The 23,558-nt window shown below is 40.6% G+C and overlaps 1 protein-coding gene across 8 annotated transcripts; it reads left to right on the top strand.

Moving 5' to 3' along the window:
* The first annotated feature begins 1,116 nt into the window (after positions 1 to 1,116).
* Positions 1,117 to 22,270, top strand: LOC116453107 (solute carrier family 2, facilitated glucose transporter member 11-like). Of its 8 annotated transcripts, none has more exons than XM_032128206.1 (13): positions 1,125 to 1,270; positions 1,865 to 1,963; positions 2,823 to 2,983; positions 3,577 to 3,701; positions 5,083 to 5,212; positions 5,358 to 5,506; positions 6,120 to 6,307; positions 7,351 to 7,461; positions 7,537 to 7,638; positions 8,688 to 8,763; positions 9,702 to 9,829; positions 14,081 to 14,146; positions 15,059 to 15,143. In XM_032128206.1, the coding sequence occupies exons 1-12, from the start codon at positions 1,247 to 1,249 to the stop codon at positions 14,117 to 14,119; spliced, it is 1,332 nt and encodes a 443-aa protein (XP_031984097.1). In that variant the 5' UTR covers positions 1,125 to 1,246; the 3' UTR covers positions 14,120 to 14,146; positions 15,059 to 15,143. The 8 variants fall into 8 exon arrangements, with proteins under 8 accessions (XP_031984098.1, XP_031984096.1, XP_031984097.1 ...); XM_032128203.1 differs by lacking the exons at positions 1,125 to 1,270; positions 1,865 to 1,963; positions 2,823 to 2,983; ... (5 more) ...; positions 7,537 to 7,638; positions 8,688 to 8,763 and adding exons at positions 15,595 to 15,755; positions 17,756 to 17,880; positions 18,139 to 18,268; ... (5 more) ...; positions 21,519 to 21,646; positions 21,984 to 22,270 and having other exon boundaries at positions 9,745 to 9,829; positions 15,059 to 15,157; XM_032128205.1 differs by lacking the exons at positions 14,081 to 14,146; positions 15,059 to 15,143 and adding an exon at positions 10,150 to 10,240 and having other exon boundaries at positions 1,124 to 1,270; positions 8,599 to 8,763.
* The last annotated feature ends 1,288 nt before the right edge of the window (positions 22,271 to 23,558 follow it).

The raw sequence follows: 23,558 nt of genomic DNA, 5'->3' as shown, positions 1-23,558 counted from the left end.
CAAAAAATGCTAACTCATTCTAAACACTATTGCAAGCCAGGATAAACAGCATTTGCTATGCAGTTATAGAGACAATAGTTGGAATTACATGAGTAACCGAGGTTTTAATATTAACATGCATTTTTCTCATTTATTTATACTCACCATATTTGCAGTGATAAATAAATCTGTAAATAATTGCATTCTGTGTTTTATAAACTGAAAGTACAAGTCCCAAGGGTGAGCATTTACTGAGGGCTTCAGTATAACCCCATTGCCCCATCTGCCCCCACCCCAGGCCTTGGGGGCAGGGGACAGTCCCCTGGCACGAGGAGAGTGAGCAGAAGACTGAAGGCAGGAACAGCACAGGGCTTCAACCACATGTGAAAGCCCCAGGCAAACTAACCTCTTTTTTTCAAGTGCTGGCTCCAGCAGAATCTACGTGGAGCTACAGTCTGAGCTTTACCTCACAAGAAAGGAGCCTCTGGGAGTCAAAGGTAACTTTTCAATGCCTGCAACACTGATTTTGGAGCTGTTCTGTGTCAAAGGTAAAACCTGAGGGAGTAAGATCCCAGTGGTCCTATTCCAATTCATTAGGGCATATTTATCTTATTTGCCAGCTTCCATGAATCTCAGTCTCTTACTGCTTTTTCATCACACCTGGTCGACAAACATCACTATAAACACCAGACAACAAATACCCTTCCTCAGCACAGTCTAACTGATTCATAAGGCCAGAACAGCAAAATTAGGCTTTGAAATTTGTCTATTTTTCTTCTAATTACAATATTTACTGTATCAAAGAATCTGAAAAAGAGCACCACATACTTTACTTATTAATAAATAACAGTACCTAAACCTTGTACCAGCTGCTTTTTGCTTTCTATCGATTATGGCAGATACATGCACCAGCCTGTATCATAGCATTTTACTGTTCCTGGAAAACTGTTTGCATTGTTTTGCCTGAACTTTTCTTTTTTCCCTTCCCAAAGCCCTCACTAGTCCCCAGATGCAAATTTCCTCTGCTTTGAAACTTTCCCCCTGCAAACTGGACTAGATGTAATTATTTCCTGAAATATTTAATCTGGCAGTGTTAACTTTAGCCAGTCGAAGTAAATGTAAGTGAGTGAAGAGTAAATAGTAAAAATTTAACTCTGATTCCTGAAGCCAAATTCCCACTGCAGTACCAGCAGGCAGGAGACAGAGGAACACAAGGCTGTAATGACAAAGACACATCACACACCGGACAATCAGCCCTCAGCCAGAGATGACCGGCTTCCTATCAAACCTGGTAAGTACTTGGTGGGGTATTTACATCTGTGACATTTTTGTGTGCTACAAAAGGAAAAGGAAAACAAAACCAGTATCTTGCTAAGAACAACAAGGCTTCCATTCACTACAGGCATCTTGGAAGTGGTTCTGCCCACTATTTTGAGGTATTACAGCACTTCATGTGTTCTGCCATCCATCTTTGTCATATTTTTATCAATATGCTAATGTGTCAAATGTTTTAATTGACTGGAAAATATTTGCTTAACTACAAACATAATTTGCTTTGCTTACCTGACAAAAAAAAGTGCATTGTTAAACACAATTGATTATTTAGTGCAAGACATGGCAGGCAGAGGTTTTGAGTAGCAGGGAACAGGACTGGTTGCTAGCAGCTGTGGTGCCTTGACAAAGATGTTTGTGGAAGCTGTACTTCCTTGAGTAGGATGTAGGGAAATCACAGGAGGATGGACATCTCACGCCAGGGCAAGCAGAGGGAACATTCCTACCTGAAAATCCCCTGAACAAATGACATGTTTCTGGAGAATGAAAGACACATGGTGAGAATAGCCTGATGTGGCTACAACCTTAAGAAGATTTTGTTCTACTTCTGCAGGTACAGTACCAGGGGCTCTTTCAAATGATCACTGTCCTGGGGATTGGTGGTACATTCCAAATTGGCTTTCAAATTTCTGCTATCACCTACATGTCTCAGGTAGGCAACGATGAACATGACACACTGGTTAATGAGAACACGGGGTCTACGCTGCTGACTGAGGATGCTCCTCTGGCATTCAGAAAGGGTTTAATCACAGTTTTCTCCTCTCATTTCCCATTTGCTATGCTATGCTATTATGAAAAGCAAAACACATCAAAGTGTTTCAAAGAGAAGAAAAGAGAGATCTGCAAGTTGTTGTTAATAGAACTGTTCTTCGGAAGACACACTGAGTAGGGTGGCATCTGTCTCCCCTAAAATCTTACAGCACGTGTGCCTACTCCGGTGGTTTCAGTTGGTATTTTTATGGTTATCCATCCCCACAGAAAAGTAGAACAAGTAAGCCACGCTCCAGAAAAATGTCTGCATCTCTCCACTGATCACAGGTAAAACTTCCATTAAAGGCACTAAAGTCTAGAGGGAAGACATAATTATTTTGTAGACATCACCTTATGGGAAAAACATTATTTTCTGGCTTCACAGCACTAAGTTCTGAGTGAAAAGGTATTTAGGAATTGCACTGAACAGGCACTGTGTAATGCGGCATTCTTGGCAGGTATGTGAGAGAAAATCCATAACTCCTTTGCAGAACTTTGTAGTACTGTTTACACTATTCTTTAGTACCAGTCCATGCCTCAGTTCCTCAGATTTCAAGGATAAAAAATCCAAAGACTGAACTTTTAATGGCAGAATGAGCATAGCACACTCTGTTATACTATGTCTGTTAGCTAACACATAATTTTAAAGCCTATATGAAATAGTAACTTCAGCTGAAGCAACAAAATTATTTTGTAAGTATAATAAAATACCTGCACTGCTGTCACAGGTATTGTTAACGAAAATTCTTTTTCTGTCTCAGCATGTTAAGGCTTTCATCAATGAAACTTGGCTGGAGCGATATGGCTATCCCATCCAACAGGATAACCTCTTGTTCCTGTGGTCTATCACCGTGTCCATCTTTGGTATAGGAGGTCTCTTTGGTTCTTCAGGAAGCAGATACCTCACTGTCAAATTTGGCAAGTATGTATGTTTAAAGACAATGTGTCAATTGAATCTCAGCTTAAGAAAATGATAGTTGAGGTTTTAAATGAGACAGACTTTTAGACTGCCATGGCTGTAGCACAGCCAGCTTAGCTGTGGTGTCAGCTGATTTTCCTGCTTCCTGCCGATGTCCTGTGGCATGGACTAATCAGCTGTGCTGCCAGCCTGTCCTACCAGGCACAGTTACTCAGATTGGGTTAATCTCAGCAATGAGGAAAGGCAGCACCTGGCTGAAGTCAGAATGGGTTCTTGGAAGTGCTACTCAAAATACAGAAGCATTGAGATCCTTGCTGGTGCTACAATAATGTGTTTCACAATGGATGTTCAAGTGCAGAAAAGCTTTCAGACTTTTCTCTGCCTACACAACCCAGAAGTGTACCCAAACTCCCAGGTCCAGCCACATGCAAGGCACACCATGGGTCCAGAGTACCCAGTGCTTATTTTGGCCTGGAGCATGTATGCGTAATTTCATAAAACTATCAAGACAACTTCAGCCAAGACTTCCTACATGGCATTAAGTGCCATTTCCCTTCTGAGTTACAAAAAATCTTTTCATTTTCTTGCACTTACAGAAAGAAATGTCTCTTGTGCAACAATGTGCTCATGATAGTGGCAGCATCTATCATGGGCTGCAGTAAAATAGCCCAGTCCTTTGAGATGATTCTAATTGGACGCTTCCTATGTGGAGTAAGTGCAGGTGAGTGATTTCTCCCACAGGTCAGCAGGATCTCACAAAATTTTACATCTTTATTCAAAGTAAATAATAAACCTCCACTAAGAAAAGAAAATACTAAAGTCAGTGGTGTTTTGTAAGAAGATTTTCTATAACACCCAGCTATAAAGAGCAAAATTATTACCAATTTCACTGACACCAAATGAAATTCAGCTTTGCAAAGTGTATAAATACTCAGAGCTGTCAGAAATGTTTTGCTACCACACAAAACAAGGTGTTTTTCTGAAGAAAAAAGAATTGATAGTATTTTCTTAAATTTGATGGGCAGTACTGAAAATTATATGGTTCAAAGCTAGTATTTTCATAAAGGGGAGTATCCCCAATAGTAAGTCCTTGGGACTAATACAAAGATCTGGGCTTAATAAACCAAAAATCACTCCTGGCAAGTAGACTACAGGCAGTAAAAACATCCAGTATTGGTATTTTTTTGTATTTTTCCCCTACACAAAACTTGCTTTTCCATTGTTTGCATATTCACTGGGATCCCTATTTTAACTTATTAAAGAGTCAACTTAGAAGTTAATGCCTATTTTTCAAATAACCAGATTTGGTACATTGCTTCTCTGACATATGGTTGTGTTGAAGAGCTATGGTTGTAATTTGAGAACAGCTTAACCACAGGGGCCCTGTTCTGGTCTAGAATCTGTATCAGGCCTCATTCAAAAACCTGATTTTTGTTAAAAACATTGCAATCAAAAGAGATTGCTTTGACATTACATACAGCCAAGAGAAGAACATGTTGCATTTGGAACAGATGAAAGGGGCTGTGACCACCACATGAGGAACAAACTTCTGTTCCCAGACTAGTATTCAGCATGTCTGAGTTAATAACTGGAAACCTCAAATGTGTCTGAAATAAAAAAAATTACTGCTGGATAGCAGAAAAGAAATACTCATATCTCCATCTAAATCACATACAAATCAATATTGACTATAGCACTGCATGTGATAATTTGCCATGAATCTACCATACAGCTCTTCAATAGTATTATGCCAGAAAAGGCTGAGATTATGTGGGTTAACTACTGCTAAAAAGTGATTAGTTATTCAGCACTTGCATACTCTGTGTCCTCTAAAATACGCTAAGGCTCACAGGAGATCTTATGATGAGGCTACATCTACACTTTAAAGGGAAAACTGTGCATTTCTTAAGATCAGGAAACTGCACTCTGCAAAGACAACCAATACTTTTGTAGAAACGGTTAAAAAATCTAGTCCTGAAAAGTCTGGTATGTGGGTTGAGGTATACAGCTGTATTCTGTAATGCTTAATTATTTACGTCCAGTTTTATTTCCATTTGTTACGTCTTCTTTCTTCTCTCCCATAATTCTCTCTTCACCTCAAGGTCTTTGCGTTCCTCTACATCACCAATATGTTGGAGAAATTTCCCCTAAGAAGCTACGTGGATTTGCAAACTCTACTTCCTCCTTCTTTTGGTCGTTGGGAAAAGTCATGGGGCAAATTTCAGGACAAAGGTATAATGCAATTGATTACCAACACAATTCATTTCTGGATCCCTTCAACCTTTTGCTTCTTCCTCTCCTTTTCCATCCATTCCTTTCTCTCCTCAAAGCCAATGCAATGAACTTTTACTCTACACACACGTTTTATCCCCACCAGGGAGCTGCTGGGCAGCCAGTCCCTGTGGCCCATGCTGATGGCCTCCTGTGGATTCCCAGCACTGGTCCAGCTGGTCGCACTTCCCTTCTTCCCAGAGTCCCCACCATATCTCCTCATGCATGCAGGAGACCAGGAAGGCTGCAAAAAAGGTAACTGAGAGCTTCAGGTTGCTGTTCCTCACTTGACTTAGAATAATTTTTTGATGCTTTCTTTCCCCATATGGAAAGAAATAAATAGGACAAAGCTTCTCCCTGCTCATTTCCAACATGGCTTTGTGAATACCTACTAAGTCCATTATTGTTGTAGTCCCCACATAGAACATTAAACTACTTCCCTCTACAGCTGTGTATTACAAAACCTTTTGCATTCAGCTGACACCACCTGCACTGTCAGTCTGATGATTCATGCCAAATGATAAGTGAAAAATAGCTGTTTGCACTGCAGGGCTCCACTGGGCAACCCTTAACTCTGGCTGTTGGCTGTGTACCCTGCTCACACCCTGAGAGAAGGAGGAAGGCAGAAAAGTTGCCCCATGGAGAGGGAAGGAACCAGTGTGCACCCCACTAGGCCCCTCTGTCACAGCAGGTCCCACTATGCAGGAGGGGATCAGGAGTATGGAACACTCTATAAGACATCTCTGCCTCTCAGCACAGCCCCAGCCCACGCACACTGGGCTGCCAGGCACTTCTATCACCTACTCAGAAAACTCCGTAGGGAACAGAGACAAATTAACACGGCAGGTCTCACTCTCCTTTTCCACAGCCATAAGGCAGCTTTGGGGTGAAGGCCAACACCAAGCAGAGATTGATGACATCATGAAAGAGAAGGCAACAATGAAAAACACCAAGATCTTGAGTGTCCTGGAACTAGTGAAAGAACCAGCTTTCCGTTGGCAGCTGTACATGACAGCTATTCTGACCGGCACAATTCAGCTATGTGGCATCAATGCAGTTGAGTGTATTTCCCCCTTAAAGTCCCAAGATCTCATGGCTCACAGGAGCTTCCTCCATTTTTCTCAGGCTTCTCAGACCAAACCTTGCTGTCTGCCAGCCCTTCTACAGGGCAGCAGCAGCCACAAAGCTTGTCTGGGCTCTCTGTGTAACATCTCTCTGCCCAGCTCTTGGTCCTTGCTGGAATTACCTTCCTCTCTAGGTAGGCTCATTGAACAGCCACCTTTGGGAGCCATTGCAGGGCTCAGGAACTCACTCTTACAAATGAGCCCATCCTCTACTGGCAAAATCTGCAGTTTTATGTGACTGCTCGCTGCAACTGCTGCTATTTGTCCCCTGGCTCCTAGCACCCTGAGATGTTGGGATGGCAGTCTGCTCACTCTGCCCTTAAAGCTAACAACAAACATGCTCCCTGTTCTGCAGCTTCTGCAGCTCTGCTCTTCCTCTCAGCAGCACTTTTCTGGGATCGTTTTGAAGACACAGCTTTGTAATTGCCTGCATGACCCTCCTACCTCTAACATCACAATGCAGCAGCATCTGTAAAGGAAATATACAGCTGAATCTAACACAGCTTAAACTGGCATCTTTATCACCTCAGCATATCTCCAAGCACTAGCAGAGATAATTGAAAAGGTGTTTGTTTTACCCCCTCGTGACTCCATAACCTGCACTCTTCTTTCTTGAGAAAATCCTACAATGATGTTTTTGGACGGGCTCTGAAAACATGATACCTTTCCAGAAACCTGGGTGCTTCTGAAAGCATCTAAATCAGGATTCTGCAAACCTAATTGCATTGTAGCAGCAGGATGTCCAATTATCCCAGTATTTTATCTTTTATGAAATTAAGAAATGAATTACATTTTATAATATTTTTGTCTTCTGATAAAGCGAATACTATCAAAAAGAGTGCAGAATTCTAGATCACTCCAAAGCTGAGATGCATGCTCCCTGACTAGCAGCTCATATCTAGGGCAGTGTCACACAGGTTTGGGTAAGAAATCAGTAATTTTCTTCTCTTACTGTTTTATGGGGTTTTTTTCCAGATATATTTATATACTTTTGAAGTCCTCCAGGCAGCTGGCTTTGATGAACAAATGGCCTCCTATATGACCCTCTCTATTGGACTCTCCGAACTCGTAGCTGCTGTAGTCTGTGTAAGTCACATTACCAGGGGAATGGGACACACTTTGCTCTCCAGCACTGACACTGATGTGATTTCTGTCCTTCAGAGCTCCATCATTGAGCGACTGGGCAGGAAAGTGCTCCTAAAAGGAGGCTACTGGATCATGGGTTCACTGCTAGCTGCTATCACCGTGACTCTCTCCCTACAGGTGAGGAAATACTGCTCACAGCAGATTTCTCTGTCTATTCTATTTCTGACCTAAAGCTCACTGGCAGGACCACACTACTGAGAAAGGAAAGTGAGGCTTAAATCAAGCTTGTCTATATGTAGGATTAAACTCTCTCTTAGCCAGTAGTCTCTTGTACTCCTGCCTTCCTTTCGATATGATCCCATGACCTTAGCAAGGAGCATATAAAACACTGGAAGACTGGTTCCTGGCTTCATCAGACTGCAAGCACCGAACACCAGCCAGCACAGATCACAAGACAGTCCTAGGAAAATGGCCTTTTCTATTCATGCTGTTTTTAACAAGTAACAACAAAACCCCAGACCTTTTGCATCAGTTAATTTGAAATTGAACTTTGCTGCAGATAATTGTGGGAAACCACTATCTGTTCACAGACTGGAGTCCGGTTTGCCTCTCGAGCAATGATACTTCTGAGTCATTGCTGTAGATTCTTCAGAAGCAAATCACCTGGGTTATCAGTACTCACCCGGAGCTCTACAGATACACTGTAAAATTAGCCTGGAAGCAAGGTGGCAGCAGACTTCTGGTTTTGTTCCATTCATGAAGGCTCTCAAACACAAGAGAGAGAAATCTTTTTTTCCTAAAGCATCGAGTCTCATTTCTCCTTGACAAAAATCTAGAAAAACTCTTTTTCAGTATTAGTTATTAAATCTATAACTTAACAAAAGTGAAGAAAGATGTGATTTGTCCTTCTCATATCTCTAAGGATCGGAGGAAGCACTATGAGGTCAAAAAGAAAGAAGCACAGGGTGCCAAAGTACTCCTCAGACTTCGTTTAATTGGAGCCTTCCGAGATTTGCGGCTGCTCTGCACTGGCAGACCTGCATCTCTGCTCACCTAACAAAGACTTCAACTGCTCCGTCCATAGAGCAAAGCACTCACATCTCTCGGTTCCCACACACTCAATATTTCTTCCTTCAGGTGACAGTGCTGGTAAAGAAGGAGCATTCCTCACCCAGGGCTATTAACAGTTTTCAACCAGAAGTTTGTTATGGACTTTTTCCCCCCAGGACTGGTACTTCTGGATGCCATACTGCAGCCTTGCTCTCATTATCCTGTTTACAGTTGTCTTTGCTGTTGGGCCAGGTAAGTTCTCAATCAAAGGACATAAAGGAATTGAGTCATGTGAGCTTATTAATAGGGTTAGAAAAATACCGCATTATATTCCACAATATCTAGTATAAGTAAATTCATTTAACATAATCTTGTAGTCATTTAAACATTGTGAGTCCAATTATTCATTGGACATAAAATTCAGTACCACCAGGTTTGGGTTTTGCTAACAAGAGGAAAGCAACACACTGGAAAAATACAGCAAAAATAGAGCAAAAGCAGATGGGTAAAACATTTTTTTTAAATGCTAGGGAAAAAAAGAGAAAAAGAAAAGCAAGAGTTCTTTTAAATTCAGTGTTGTGTAATGTTACATCTTATCCCACATAGACAGCAGTGCAGAAGACCTACTTTAGAGTAAGTTTTTCCTAGCATTTATTGCCTGCTACTCGTTAAATTTTATTTTATAATGGCTAATATTTTTCAAAATATTTGCCTTCTCATATGGCAGGGTTGAATTATTTTCCTAACTCAAAACAGTTGAAGTCCTGTGACTTCAAAACATAACTGAAATGCCCAGGAAGTAAATCTGGGAAGATCACTCATTGGTGATCTAGAAGAATCACACTGGGAATTCTTTTTAGCAATAATAATTGTCATTCTGTCCTGACACATCTTCTTTCATGAGAGGATGTCAGGCTTTCTCAAGTGTCAAATACTTAATTCTTGGACTTCCCCAGAAGTTTATTTGAGTATTTTACCACTTTAATAAACTGATGTCTAGCAGTTTATTAGATGCCACAAACATTTTCTTTTATAAAAAAGAGCAACATGCTCAGTGTCGCTACACAATTCTCATACTCATGCCAGTCCATGATAGTAGCATCTATTTGCTGACTGTGTAACAGTAACAATCCAAATGTTGAAGCCAAACACATTAACAAGTAGCAATTCTTATTCTTCTTTCCTTTCAGGTGGTGCCACAGTTTCCACCAGGGTTGAAATTTTCAAGCTCTCCTGCAGACCTCCTGCCTTTGTGGTCAGCTCAGTTCTCAACTGGCTGGGAGTCTTTGTGATTGCCACAACCTTCCCATTCATTGTGGTGAGTGCCTCTGCCTGGGACACTCGCACGGCACTCAGTTCCAGCCAGCCATGGGAGCGGGGGGATGAGCAGCAGAGGTGACAGTGCTGTGTCAGTCTAGGGCGCTCTTGGCACCTGCTCTCCCAACTCCACTTTTGCAGCTGAAGGGCCCTCATTTACCCAATACTCAGACTGAAATATTTGTCAGAGGTCAAAATGGAAAGAATTCCTTATCAAATTCACAATACTTTGGTACCCAAATACAAAAAATGTGCCAAGAAAGTGACTAAAGCAAAGATATGCTCATCTTGCTCTCTTTCTCACTTTGCTCTTCCCCACAGGAAAGACTCAAGCACTTCTGCTTCCTCATCTTTATGGTGGTACTTTTCACTTCAGGGATAATTATCCACCTGTTCCTTCCAGAAACAAAAGGGAAATCAATCATGGAAATCACAGAAGAATTCAATAAGCTAAACTTTAAAAACAAGTGTATTCCAGCAACTCCAAATCATGTCACAGAGGATTATACCTTCTGCACCAGGCTTTGACTGGCCATTAGGGGGAATCAGGTTTTTGTAAAAAAAGTAGAAAAAAAAGACATTTGCCATTTTCTGACTAACAAGTTGCTCCAGATGGACTGTCAGCTTTCCTATCTGTCACTTACAAGGTTCCCATTTTGCCAAACCAGCTTCTTTCTCAAGCACTCCACTCTGAAAGGGGATAAGGGCTGATATTAACTGGATAGACTCATGTGAATCATGAGCATTTTGGCTTAATGTGCTGACGTATAAATCTCTTTTTAACAGAGCAACTAATACACACTGAAACTACATGTAGAATTTATAAACACTCTGCTGACCACAGAGAAAGGAAAGATCTGTGATCCTCTCTCTCTATGATTTCTGAGTATGTTTTTACAGCATTGAAATGAGAACAGTGAAGTACTTGGCTTGCTATCTCTGGCTAGTGTTCAATCCATAACAGATTAAAGAAAAAATTTAGTGGAATAGGAGATAAATTCTTTGTTTCTCTAGATTCAACTGAATTGCCAAACCTTGCCAGGTTCCCATGCACAGTGCCATGTTGTCCTTGGGTAGTATCTAGTTTGACAGACTTCAACCATTTCAGATTGCCTTTCAGCAGCAATAGAGCTGAAGGACTGATGGGTAGAATCCAGGCACCATAAACCCTGAGCACATACAGCCATTTTAGGTACCCTGTGCTATCCTGCCCATCACTGCTGTCATCTCAAGTCTGTAGCTCCTCCTCCAGGAACAGAATTCCCACAGATATCTGAAGGGCTGTGAATCCCACAGCAATTGAACTGCTGCTTTCCTTGTGTGACATTCAGCTACCTGGAACAAGTTTACCCCAGAAGAACCACCTCAGACTGGAACTGATTTAATCAGAAACTTTTTTTGAAATATACAAGCCCATGGGGCTTTTCTTTAGAATGTGTCTAATATTCTGCATGTTTCCCTCTATTAGTGAGAGGCTCACACCGTCGTAGAAGGAAAGCAATACTATTAGGAAGAACATGAACAAAACTAAGGCTTACTGTGAAGAACACTATACAATTTAGAGTCCAAACTTTGCACAGTAAAATAAGTGGTTTTACCTCTGCTGTTGTTTTGACTGGCATATTTACTTCAACTCAAATAAGGTTATTCAAAATAAGAATTCAATCGTTCATCTTAACTGCTACTTAATTTTAATTGCAAATGGTAACCATAATAAAAATGGCAGATTGCTTTGTAATAAAACTTCTGGCTTCCACAAGCATTTCTTTCCCCACATCATGATCTCCTCAGGGGTAGCTGGTGTGCATATCCTTCCATGATTGGGGTCTTCCATTATTCCTGCCTCTAGTACTGAGTGACACTTCAGATATGTCACTAAATGCAACTACATAAATAGAACTATATATCTACAAAACATGAAGTGTCCTAAAGTCAGAAAACTCAGTAATTTGTAGTGTTCCATATACATGCAATATGATTAAAAACTACCAGTCATCTGGAGACAGCTACCAATACAGAAAAGAAATACCAAATTTTTGCAAAACAGAATTCTCTCTTTCCCTACCAGTCATTCTGAAAACACCATTCCATTACAACAGTCCCTGAAATCTTTGGAAACAGGAGCAGAGTGGCATTGTGTAGCATTGCTGAGAGACTCTCTAGTGAGTCACTTCTCTGATCTCAGTTATTTATTAGATGTTATTTAGGAAAGCCTTTCTCAAAAGACCCTTCCCAGGAAGCAAGCAATGCCCTATGGAACATTACTGTGACAATGAAGTGGAACAGCCATGTGGAGCACAGGTCACCCTCTGCCTGTGCTCAGTGGAGCAAGAGCTGTGCTGTGGGGACAGTGTGGTCAAGGGATGTTTCAAATATGCATGGGAGGTGACATGGACAAAGAGAACAGCAATTCAGGAACACTACATGCACATTTTCTTCCAGAGACATCAGCTGATAGATAAGATATATCTCAATTACTAATTGAGCCAGCTATAAAAACTTTAAAAATTTATCAGTGAACTTCTGTCAGCTGGACACAAAAAATATGGATATATATTAAGGAAGGCTTAGCACAGCTTTGGGTATGTGTGTCACATGACTGTAAAATTGCAAGATAAATGATTAAATGACTGGATACTGTGAGATTTACTGTCCTGAGCACAAATCTAACTAAAGGATATCTGTAAGATATCTGCTAACTACTTGTTAGCACTAATTACTGCACATCTAATAAAGGGGGCCTCAGAACAGTCTAAGCAATAACAGCACACAAGCAGTACAGTCACTAACCACCACAAATGTAAAAGACATTACACAGTAAGGGAGTTATGGGAGGAACATTCAACCTACCCAAAGTAGGAATCCTAAATTAAAGTCCATGAGCCAAAAGTGTAAGTTCCAATATGTATAAATACCCTAAGTAGAAGTGGGTAAAGTAAAACGTAAGAAAATATGTGCAACAGGCTGCATTTGAAAAAGAGTGCCCCATGCTGAAATCTACATGTTATTGCCTTATTTTGTGTGTCCCCGCAATTATCATCTGAGCAAGGCAGATACCAGCAGCTAACATGGAATTTTCATCCCTTTGTCAGGTGCACATCATGTTGCTTCAACTTTGTGTAACTTTACAGAAAAGGAAATTAATTCTTAGCATCAAAGGGACAGTCTCATTTATGCTCGAAAAACAGCTTATCTGCTGGAGAACCTAAACTGAAAAAAAGTCCCTCCATGAACTCTCAGCACAAATCAACAGCAAAGTCAAGATCATGATGAGGCGTGAAAGTGGCAGAAGAAATGGCTGGGTGGTGCCATACACTATATTTCAAACATTAGCTATAGAATCTGGCAATATGCTTTGCATATGAAATATTTTCTAGTAAATATGCCTGCTTGCATCAAGTAAGCCCTTTATGATTTCTTCATCCTCTCCTCTAACTGACGTGTAAATGGCAAGTAATAACGAAGCCATTTACCAACTGAATACATTCAAGACCCTCATAATTGTGGAATTACTGAAGTTAAAGCCTCAGAATTTTCTCTCAGAAGAAACAGACATCAATCCAGCTGTGGAGGTTACAAAACAGTTTCAAAACAACCTTATTTTTCATTGCAGACACAGAAATAATTATACTGACTAGTGGAAATGCCAGACAAAATTGTGTATGATGAATCTTTGTCTCTACTAGCAAAGCAAAATCATCTACTAAATACTTGGGTGGTCAAGCCTGGTGTGCCACTGTAGAATTGTTAAGTTTGCACCCCACTTCAAAATCATAGAGTAGCTCAGTTCCTTCCAGTAATGATTAAGTTACGATGTGCTCCAGTTGCCGTCACCTGAAGAGAGGACAGCTCTTTCCTATTACATGTCAAAGTCCTGGAGTTCACTGTCCAAGCTCCATTTAAGATTCCCAAGAGAGAACTTTGTCTCTATGTTTCTCACTTATATTGAAAACTGAGCAGGTTATGATGATGGAAATCCTGTTTTAAATTGTTTTCTTGGTCCCCTGTCTCCCTAGCAGAAGACAGAGTTCATGAAGTATACAGGTTTCCTGCAAGAGACACCATCCTGTTTATGTGGGCTAGATATAACCGTTGGTTGAAATATTTAATCCAGCAATCCTAAACTTTGTACAACAGCTTAAATATGTGTAATTAACTCAAAAACCTCTGAAGTAAAATTTAACTTCAGTAACACGAGACGAGTCCACTGATACTGCTCTTGTATAACGTGAGCATTCGGTTCCTTTGGCAGGTACCAGCCAGTGAGCAACAGGCCCCAGCTCTTTCGTAGGAGATGGCTGCCTTCTTCTCCAATCTGGTGAGTATCTGCTCACATCTTCTCAGGCCTCTGACTTACAAGGACAAAGATAACATAATACTAGAGATTGAGGTTCTTTAAAGCTTTTTAATTCCTTTGTTACAGAGATTGTCTTTCCTTTCTGTGTTTAAACATCACAAAGAGCAGTGGGGCTTGGGGCATGAAGATCACGTTGCATCACCTTTTCTACACAACAAGATAAAGTGAAATGAAATGAAATGAAATGAAATGAAATGAAATGAAACTAAATTAAATTAATTTAAGATCTAACAACAGCTCTGGCTGTTCCACCACTGACTATGCTACTTTACTTTGTCTTCTAAATTACTGAAAACAATATTAAGCACTCTGATTACTTCCTAAAATAATTAATATATTAATGGTACAGCAAAAGGCTGAGAAATCATGACATAAACCTTTAAATAAATTCCTTTCTTCACTTCATCAAAAGATAGTTAATATAATCCATCAAGAGATTCCATAACCTTAAAAAGGGAAGAAATGATATGTATCATCATACGTTATGGTTTGGCATACATTGGTTACTGTAGATTGCAGACAAGGAAACTGATTACTTCTTCCCCGCATCCAGGACTGACACCTTTATCCAGCCAACCTGTCAGATGTTGCAGGCCTACAGCGAGAGTTGCACTATTGAGAACATCTTTTCAAGCTCCTTTTCCTTCTTGCAAGCAGAGTGATGGATTATCACCCTTACACCAGCATGTTGTTTGCTATGGCACTGTGGCTGATGGTCGTGCTTTGGCAGCAGATTAGAGAGATTCTGAAAAATGTTTAAACTTAAAAGGATCTGGAGTGGACAAAGAGGAAGGACTAGTCTACAAAGTCTCTGGCCTTGCACAGAACTAGAGTAGTGAGAAGTTGATGGAGCTTTTGATTTTTGCTTTGCAGGTTCAGTTCCGGGGACTACTTCAAATGATCTTAGTGCTGGGAATTGGTGGTAGTTTCCCATATGGATTCCATATTTCTGTCATCAACTATCCTTCTGTGGTAAGTAGCCATCTCCCTGAGGCTGAAAACACAAAAGTGAGAGCCTGCGCCCTCCATTCTCCCATAAATCCCAAACTTACTGAGCATTCAGCTGATATATCTTAGCCTTGTCTTTGGCTAACAGTAACATCACATGTGTAGAGAACTTTTTCTCCTTTAAAGAACTGGATAGCATTTCCTGTTTTGAATAAGTTCTTGCCATGTAGTATACAAGCACCCAAAGGAGGGCACAAAATGAGCTCTTAGCATGCTTGCCAGGAAGCTTCCTGACTGATACAGACTTGAAGATTTTTCAGTGTGATCTTAATAAAATCGTTTTACTAAAAAAGTCTCAAAATAAGTCTAATATTAGAACCACAGGCTTGACCTGAAGTACAACAGCCAAACACGAACAGATCTTACACCCATTATCCAGCCAAATCTCGTTTTATTTTCAGCACATCAGGAAGTTTATTAATGAAACCTGGATAGATCGACATGGCTCTCCCCTCCATCCTGAAACAATCATGCTGTTGTGGTCGTTCATTGTGTCTGTTTATGGGATAGGAGGACTCCTGGGAAGCCTCTGCTGTGGCTACCTGACTACAAAATACAGGAAGTAAGTGCTTTTTGTAACAGCTCAACTATCAGAAAATACAGGGAAATACCAAGGTGGACAAATAAATCTCTTCTTTTTGGTTGAAGCAGCCCTGTTGAAGACAATTGATTGGGTTTCCTGGCACATCTACTTTTCCAAGCAGTCTTATGTCCTACTTATCTGTCCTCCCCATGGAACTGTGTTCTGTAAAGGCTGCAGTCATCATCACATCACCAGATTAATGCCTCTGGGAGCAGTGGCATAGAATCATATTCTCTTCAAGGTCCCCTATCACTCTCATAAAGACCTCCCAAGCTTTACAAACTCCAATAAAGGAGCTGTGTGTCTTGTGTTGTAACACATTATATGCAGTTACTCAAACACCTGGAAAATATCCTTATGTGACAAAGAAGAGTCAGATTTCCATTTAAATACACTCATTTGGGGATGGTGATATTACATTAAATATTCAGATCTACTCCAATGAAAATATGGAGAGAGGAGAAAAAAATAAATTACCTGTAACTTCACTGTAAAGATATAATCAGCACCAAAACTAATGTCCAAGAGACTTCTCTGTCCTTGGCAATCCATCTGATGCCTTAAGAGGCCTCCCAGACACAGTGACTGGACAGGAGTAAAAGAATAAAATAGGTAGTTATTTGAAAGGCCTTCAAAGGTACACGCTGGGAGCCACAGGCTATTGCCAAAAATGGACGCCAAGGTGGATGACAGGTCACGAGTTCTTCACACCTTTATAGGTTTGGTTCACTTGCATATCCGGGTTAATTCTCCAATTAAAGCTTCAGTTCAGTGATGTAATTTCTCCTCTGCTGCCCCCCCCTTAGAAGCTCTTTGGATTATACTTTTTGGGCCTAGGACAGTCTGGGTGACCTGGGGGAGCAGGGCTGGAGAGGCTTTGTTACGTCTACCTAGCACAAGTGAGCAGAACTTAGCAAGCTACAAGAAACCTCAAGAGTTACACTCTAAGCAGAACAGAATTAGGAAAATATAAAAGTTAAAACCTAGGCATCACATCTTACTGAAAGTCAGTTCCAAACTATCTTTCCCACTGGATGAAGGAAGGATTACTCACCAGTCTGGTCTGTTCTCGGTGCCTTGTGTGTAACACCACTAATTTCATTTGCAGAGAAATTGGCAAACATATCTTCTTGGTGTGATCCACTTAAAGATCTGCTCCACAACACACTGATCCAGAGGCCCCTCATTTGGGTCTCAACAAACCATCTTAGCCTGCCTGCAATTGTGTTCTTTCCTAACAGGTAAGTGCCCCCAAGAAATTTCTTGTGGGACACTGCCTGATCCCACACACAGAGAGTCTCCCAAGACTGGAAACAAGATCATGCACTTCGCCTATGGGTTATTTAACACATGGAAGCCTAACCACTGAATCACAGCCTAAACGCAGAGTCTCTATGAATCCTTAATGTGTGCAAGAGGGCTCTTGTCTAACAATTGTCACAGCAAAACATCTGAGTGCAAAAAACTTTGAGACACCAGGGTGGTGAGCACACCAGCCCATGATTCCCACAGAATGACTTTTGAAATGAAATATGCCTCTAAAAAACTCTGTCTGCCATCTCAGATCACCCATTTAGCCAAGAGTGGCTTTAGTATGAGCCATTCAAGAATGGGACCTGTGGACTCAGACTATTTCTGGGGAACAACCTGACATTTTATGAGGACTTACAGCCATTTAAAAATCTTGGTGACAAACTGGGCCAGTTCTTCAATCTTTTTCCCCACTTGTACTGTAAAAATGCTGAGAAAGGGTTCCAACTCTTTAAATTCTAACATAAAAAATTAATTAATTCAAATCTAAATGATCCTAAAATTCTAAAGAACCATTTTATCCAAAGTTGAAATTATTTCAGCCATTCCTCAAAACAGTAGGAATGGCTGTACCATGCTTCCTGTCACAGCAAGAGTAGTCAAAAGAGTACAAGAGTTTCTCATTTCACACTAAATTTTCAAGGTCTTTTTTTTTTTTTTTTTTTCAGGAAAAAGTGCCAGATGTTCACCAACCTGATCATGTTGGTAGCTGCACTTTTCATGGCCCTCAGTAAAACTGCCAAATCTTTTGAGATGATTCTAGTCGGGCGCTTTCTCTATGGCATTGGTTCAGGTATGTCCTCATGCCCCTATGGCCTGCAAGGCCTGCAGCCCCCTGACTTCCCATCCCAGGGTTGTCTCTACAGCCATCCTTGAAGAATGATTTTTAAAGCAAATATACCGGGCACTCAATGAAAGTGAAAGATATCATCTCTTCTGCAAGAAATTGTAATCTAAATACCAGAGTGAATGGAAACAATATGAGACGATGGTCAAAAAGTTAAACTTTTCTAAATATCTTAACTGTCATTTATCCTCTTCTATGTTCAAGGTTTTTCTCTCAATATACATCCTCAGTATGTAGGAGAGATTTCACCCAAGAAGTTGCGTGGGTTTACCAACTCCACTGTTGCTGTTTTTCTGACCCTGGGAAAACTCACAGGACAGGTTGTTGGACTACGGTAAATTCTCCAATCTTTCTATCAGGTTGCACTAAAAGTAGAAATGTTTCTATAACTTTACTCTGTCATCTAGTCAGTGACTGAGAAACACTCTCATCCTCCCCAAAATGTGACTTAGCTTATAGCAGAAGAAAAATATTGATCATATTTAAGGGAAACATTGTTTTAAATATAGAAGGCAGAAAATTATTTTCTCATAATCTGATTTCTTCTTATTTCCACACTCTTTCTACTAGGAGACATCCCCTTCAAAATCCATTGCACTTACATGAAAAGTCTTAGATGCTTTGGTCTCGTGGCCAAGCAGTGGTCAAATAAATCTCATCATCTCTCTAGACATTCTCCTGGGTTCCAGTGATATTCAGAAAGATTTTCAAAATAGCAAATAATTATTTTAAAATAAATTTTCAGAAATAAAAATAGGCAAATTTGTGAAATTTGCCAAATGAAAATTCAGGGGTTAGCTCCAGTGCACCCTTGAATGGAATCTGAGCAATTGTTATCACTCAGAAAAGCTTCCTGAACATTCGTTCCATTATTTCAGCATAATTTTGTTTCACATACACTTTCCAGGGAGATTTTAGGAAGCGAAGCTTTGTGGCCATGGTTGTTAGCATCTAGTGGACTTTCAGCATTGGTTCAACTGGTTACCCTCCCATTTTTCCCTGATTCACCATCCTACCTCCTGATACAGAAGGGTAATGAGGAAGCCTGCAGGAAAGGTAGAGTGTCTGCTTTCCTCACTTATTTCACTTCATCTGCTCTGTTACAGCCTCTGCAGAAGACAAGAGGCAGGGCAGAACTGTACTGCACACTGCAGTGCCATTGAGCAGAGGCAGTTTCACATACAACACTTGAGGTACCTATGACAATACGTCTGTATTAACCTGGGCCTCACTTAGCCTCGTTTAGTCCATGAAGACAAGAAACATAGATGTGTATCAGCATGTCTAACATTTCCCACCTTGGTGGGCACTGCTTTATTTCTTTAAAGGAAATGATGTGGCAGTGCTCTTTTTTTGTATTATTAAATAAAATGTACTTAAATATTTACTTTGTTTACAGTTAAGTAAACTCCACATTAGAAATCTGTGCTATGCTGACAACCAGAGAGACAGAATCCTTCCAATTGCCCACTGCCCCTGCAGCAACCAGATGGCACAAGCAGCACCAGCACCTACACCAATGGACAGGCAGACTAAAGGGTTTAATGCAACCACTCCTGAAGGAGCTATCCGGGTAGAATAATTCACTTCCTTCTTTCTCCCCTACAGCCATCAGGAAGCTCTGGGGGGAAGGAGACCACCAAGCAGAAATTGATGACATTATGAAGGAGAAGGGTGCAATGGCGAGCACAAAAACCTTGCGTGTCCTTGAAGTAATAAAAGAACGATCTCTGCGCTGGCAACTTTACATTTTGATGACTGTCATGACCACACTGCAGCTCTGTGGAATCAATGCAGTTGAGTGCTCTCTTATCCCCAGAACAAGAGACAACACTAGGCAGCATTACAAACCCCTCAAAGTCAATGTTATTAACCAGCTTAGAACTGTATCTCAACTGCAACACTTTTTTCACAGGTGCATTTCCTCTTTGCATTTTTCAGATATACTTCTATTCTTTTGAAGTGTTCCACACAGCCAAATTTGAAGAATACCTTATCCCATACGTGTCCCTGGGAGTTGGGTTGTGTGAGTGCTTATCCTCTATACTGTGTGTAAGTCTTTTCAGAGTTGCATTTGAAGGAAAAATTTAATGTGGTCAACAACTCTGCTTTTTCTTTCTTATAACCAGGCTCAGGGAAATTTTGCATAACCTAAGCCACACCTTCCTGCTTCTGCAAAACCACATGCAGGATAAAAAGAAGCTTTTTTCCCAAATTATTTGCACGAGTGTATATCTTTGGACTCACTTTTTTTCCTGCAAAATAATAATTTTCTGATGTTCTGGGTTAGATGTGTGTATGCATGTGTGCACAATTTGACATATGCCAGCATGCAAGAGAGGGAACTGTCTAATGACAGCCTAGGATTGACTAATAAACACAGCTTAATTAATAATGAATTCCTTTTTGAAGAAATGAATCAAATTTGTTAGGAATTAAGAGACTCTCAAATGACATTGATCTACGGCTATTACGTAGACAAATCTGCCTCAAAGAAGACATGGAGAGAGGAGGAATTATTTCCTTTGAGAACTGGGATTTATGATCCATGTTTTCTGCTTTTCAGAGCACCCTTATAGACCGGTTTGGGCGGAAGATGCTGCTATGGGGCGGATACACGCTGATGTGTTCTGTGCTAGCACTGCTTACCATGACCCTGTCACTGCAGGTAAGAGCCAGAAGCTCTCTGGCCACTTCCTGAGCACCAGCCCACCTTTCTGGTCTTAACTTGCAGAGTATGTATAAAAACTTCAGCCAGTGGCAGAAAATACAGAGCTCTGCTATTCTGCCGTGTGTGTAATGGTTTGATATCGCTGGTTTCTCACTTCTAGCATCGATTTTTCTGGATGCATTACTTCAGCGTTATCTTGATCTTTCTGTTCGTTGTCTTCTATGGAATTGGACCATGTGAGTACATCAGGGGTTTTGCTGGGAGGAACTTTTGTATTGTATTGGTTGGCAACACAACTGGCAGAGGAAGAACAGACTAGTGCCTTGCTAAAAGAGTTCTGAAAATTAAAGAGGGAAGGGCAGACACATACAAGTGGGACGCAGTAAAAGGATACAAACACCTCAAATTTTATTGCTGATCACATGATCTAAATAATTTAAAAAACAGTATCATCTTCTCCAAAGGATGTGAGATAGAAATTTCAAAACAATTTCTAAATCACTCAGCTAAAAACAGGATTCTAGGCATTGCCAGGTATGTTATAGTAATCATCTTCGATAATTTAACAAGTTAAGCTTATGCCTACCAACATACTCCAGGTGAAAATGGCCACAGGATCCAAAAGGGAAGATGGTTTTATAAATTACTGCACCAATAACAACTACCAATGCAATATGGAATGGCACAGATCCACTGATACCAGAAAAAGGAGTCCAGTACATACAAGAGGAACCTAAATTAACTGCTGTATTCCATTTCCGGAATCAAGGTCTTTCACCCTCATACCAGAGGCCGCCTACCAACAGGCCACCTCTTCTGCCTGTCTGTCATCTCTTCCACTGCCATTGGGAGGAACTTCAGCAGAAGCAAGGAAATGAATAAACCTGGTGTGTGTTTGACTTTGCTTTTTCAGCTGGAGCCACTATATCTGTGATGGTTGAAATCTTCAGCCAGTCATACAGACCATCAGCCTTTCTGATTGTTGGCTGCATCAACTGGATGGGACTGTTCGTACTTGGGATGGTTTTTCCAGTAATTGTTGTAAGTGACTCTAACAGGATCCCTCTTTCCAGGCTAATCGATTTCTGAATGCTGACAGGGGGTAAAATAATAGCAATAAACTGTAATGCCATGCAAAGCTTAGAGCTCTGTCCAAACACCAAACCCACTCAGAAATTCCCCAGGCCTGTCAGAGGAGCAGCAGTTGGACTCAGGTCAAACATGACCAGTGGAAACTCCTGGTTTGATACCTGTCCTGGATTGTGTATTGACCACACCTTTGAATTTGAACTTCTAAGACACAGGCTTGCACTAAAGGGCAGAGAAATAGAAATGATTTTCTTGTTTTCCTTACATTGTCTCGCATTTCTGCTTGCAGGATAACCTTGGACCCTTCTGCTTCCTTATCTTTTTGGGAATCCTTGCTTTATCAGCAATTTTCATCTACCTGTATCTTCCTGAGACCAAGGGAAAGTCAATCATGGAAATAAAAGCAGAATTCAACAAGCTGAACTTTGGGAAAAAAGAAACATCTGTCACTGAAAATAACTTTCCTAAGGAACAGGTGTCTTGCACCAAGCTCTGAAAGTTCAGAGAAGAAATTTGTACAGGAAACAATGTTGCAACAGAAGTAAAAAGGAAACATTAAAAACAGACTGCAAGCTCTTCTGTCTCATCTATTTTTTCTTTTTTAAGATAGATATGAAACTCACTATGCTAGAGTAACACTAAGTACATCATAAGCAGGAAGCTGCTGGCAAACAGCTCAGAGAAGAGTATCAGAAATACAAAAGATGAAGTAAAATAATTTAAGATGACAAACCAAGGTAAAGTAGAATCAAGAAGGCTCAATGACCATCAGTCATGAGGCTGGAGAAACACAGAGGTCTAAAATATTTGGCTGACAGGGACGCAGAGGAAAAGCTAAATACATGGTTTAGGGTGACCCAAGCAGATGCAGACTAAAAACATAGCACCTCAAATTCAGAAAACAGGTTTCAGCATGATGACAGAGAAAAAATATTGAAAGTGAAATTTGATGTGCAACAATCCTGGAGATGTAATGGAAATCTCAGTGGAGAACATCCTAGTAACTCCAGGCAGGGAGAAGGACCTGCCAAACAGAGATATTCTTGCATGCAAAAGAGGTAAAATGGCTGCTATAAAATAAAGCAGACTCTCGACAGCATCTTTGGTGTCTAAGGAACTGATTTCCAACCTGGTGCATTGGCTTCTGGGAATTACATCAGATGTTTTCACAGAAGAAAGAGTTTGTTTTGGAAATGTTTTTCTTGTTATGCAAGCAAGTTGGGAAAAACGACTGATTATTGTACCCAGCAGTAAAAATAGGTTGTGAATTTCATTGGAAATAGTCTAAGTTTTTCCAAGTGACCAATAACAAGGATAGTATGATTTGTAATTAAACACATTGGATCATACCACCTGCTTTCCTCCAACCACTGAAGAAAAAATGAATCAATATTACAAACTACAGTTTCTCTCCTTAAAGATGGAGGTGTCACTTGGGTTTGTTTTTAATGCTTTGGCTTAGGAAACATACCCTGAAAAGGCTTTTTGTAAACTAGATTTTATTTCTGGTCTTTTTTAGGGTTTTCATTATTTTCAGAATGCATACAGGAAACACAGTCCACAAACGTGGGCTGTAAATGAACACTGACACAGTAATTTCATCTCCTGACTTTTTATTTGCTGACCTTCTACAGCAAGGGTACTACAGTGAAGGAACTGGCTTAAAATCAACATACACCACACAATGAAAGAATGGATTGGGTTGGAAGTGACCTTAAAGATCATCTGGTTCCAACCCCCTGCCATGGGCAGGGATGCCACCCATTAGGTCAGGTTGCTCAGGGCCCAGTCAACCTGACCTTGAACACAATCAGCTTCAGCATGTTCATACAGAAGTTTTCACCATTTAAAAGCATTTGCTTCA

This window comes from Corvus moneduloides, chromosome 18 (genome assembly GCF_009650955.1).
Source record: "Corvus moneduloides isolate bCorMon1 chromosome 18, bCorMon1.pri, whole genome shotgun sequence".
Lineage (NCBI taxonomy): Eukaryota > Metazoa > Chordata > Aves > Passeriformes > Corvidae > Corvus > Corvus moneduloides.
Note: the sequence above shows the minus strand (reverse complement) of the source record. Positions and strands in the feature narration are given on the sequence as shown.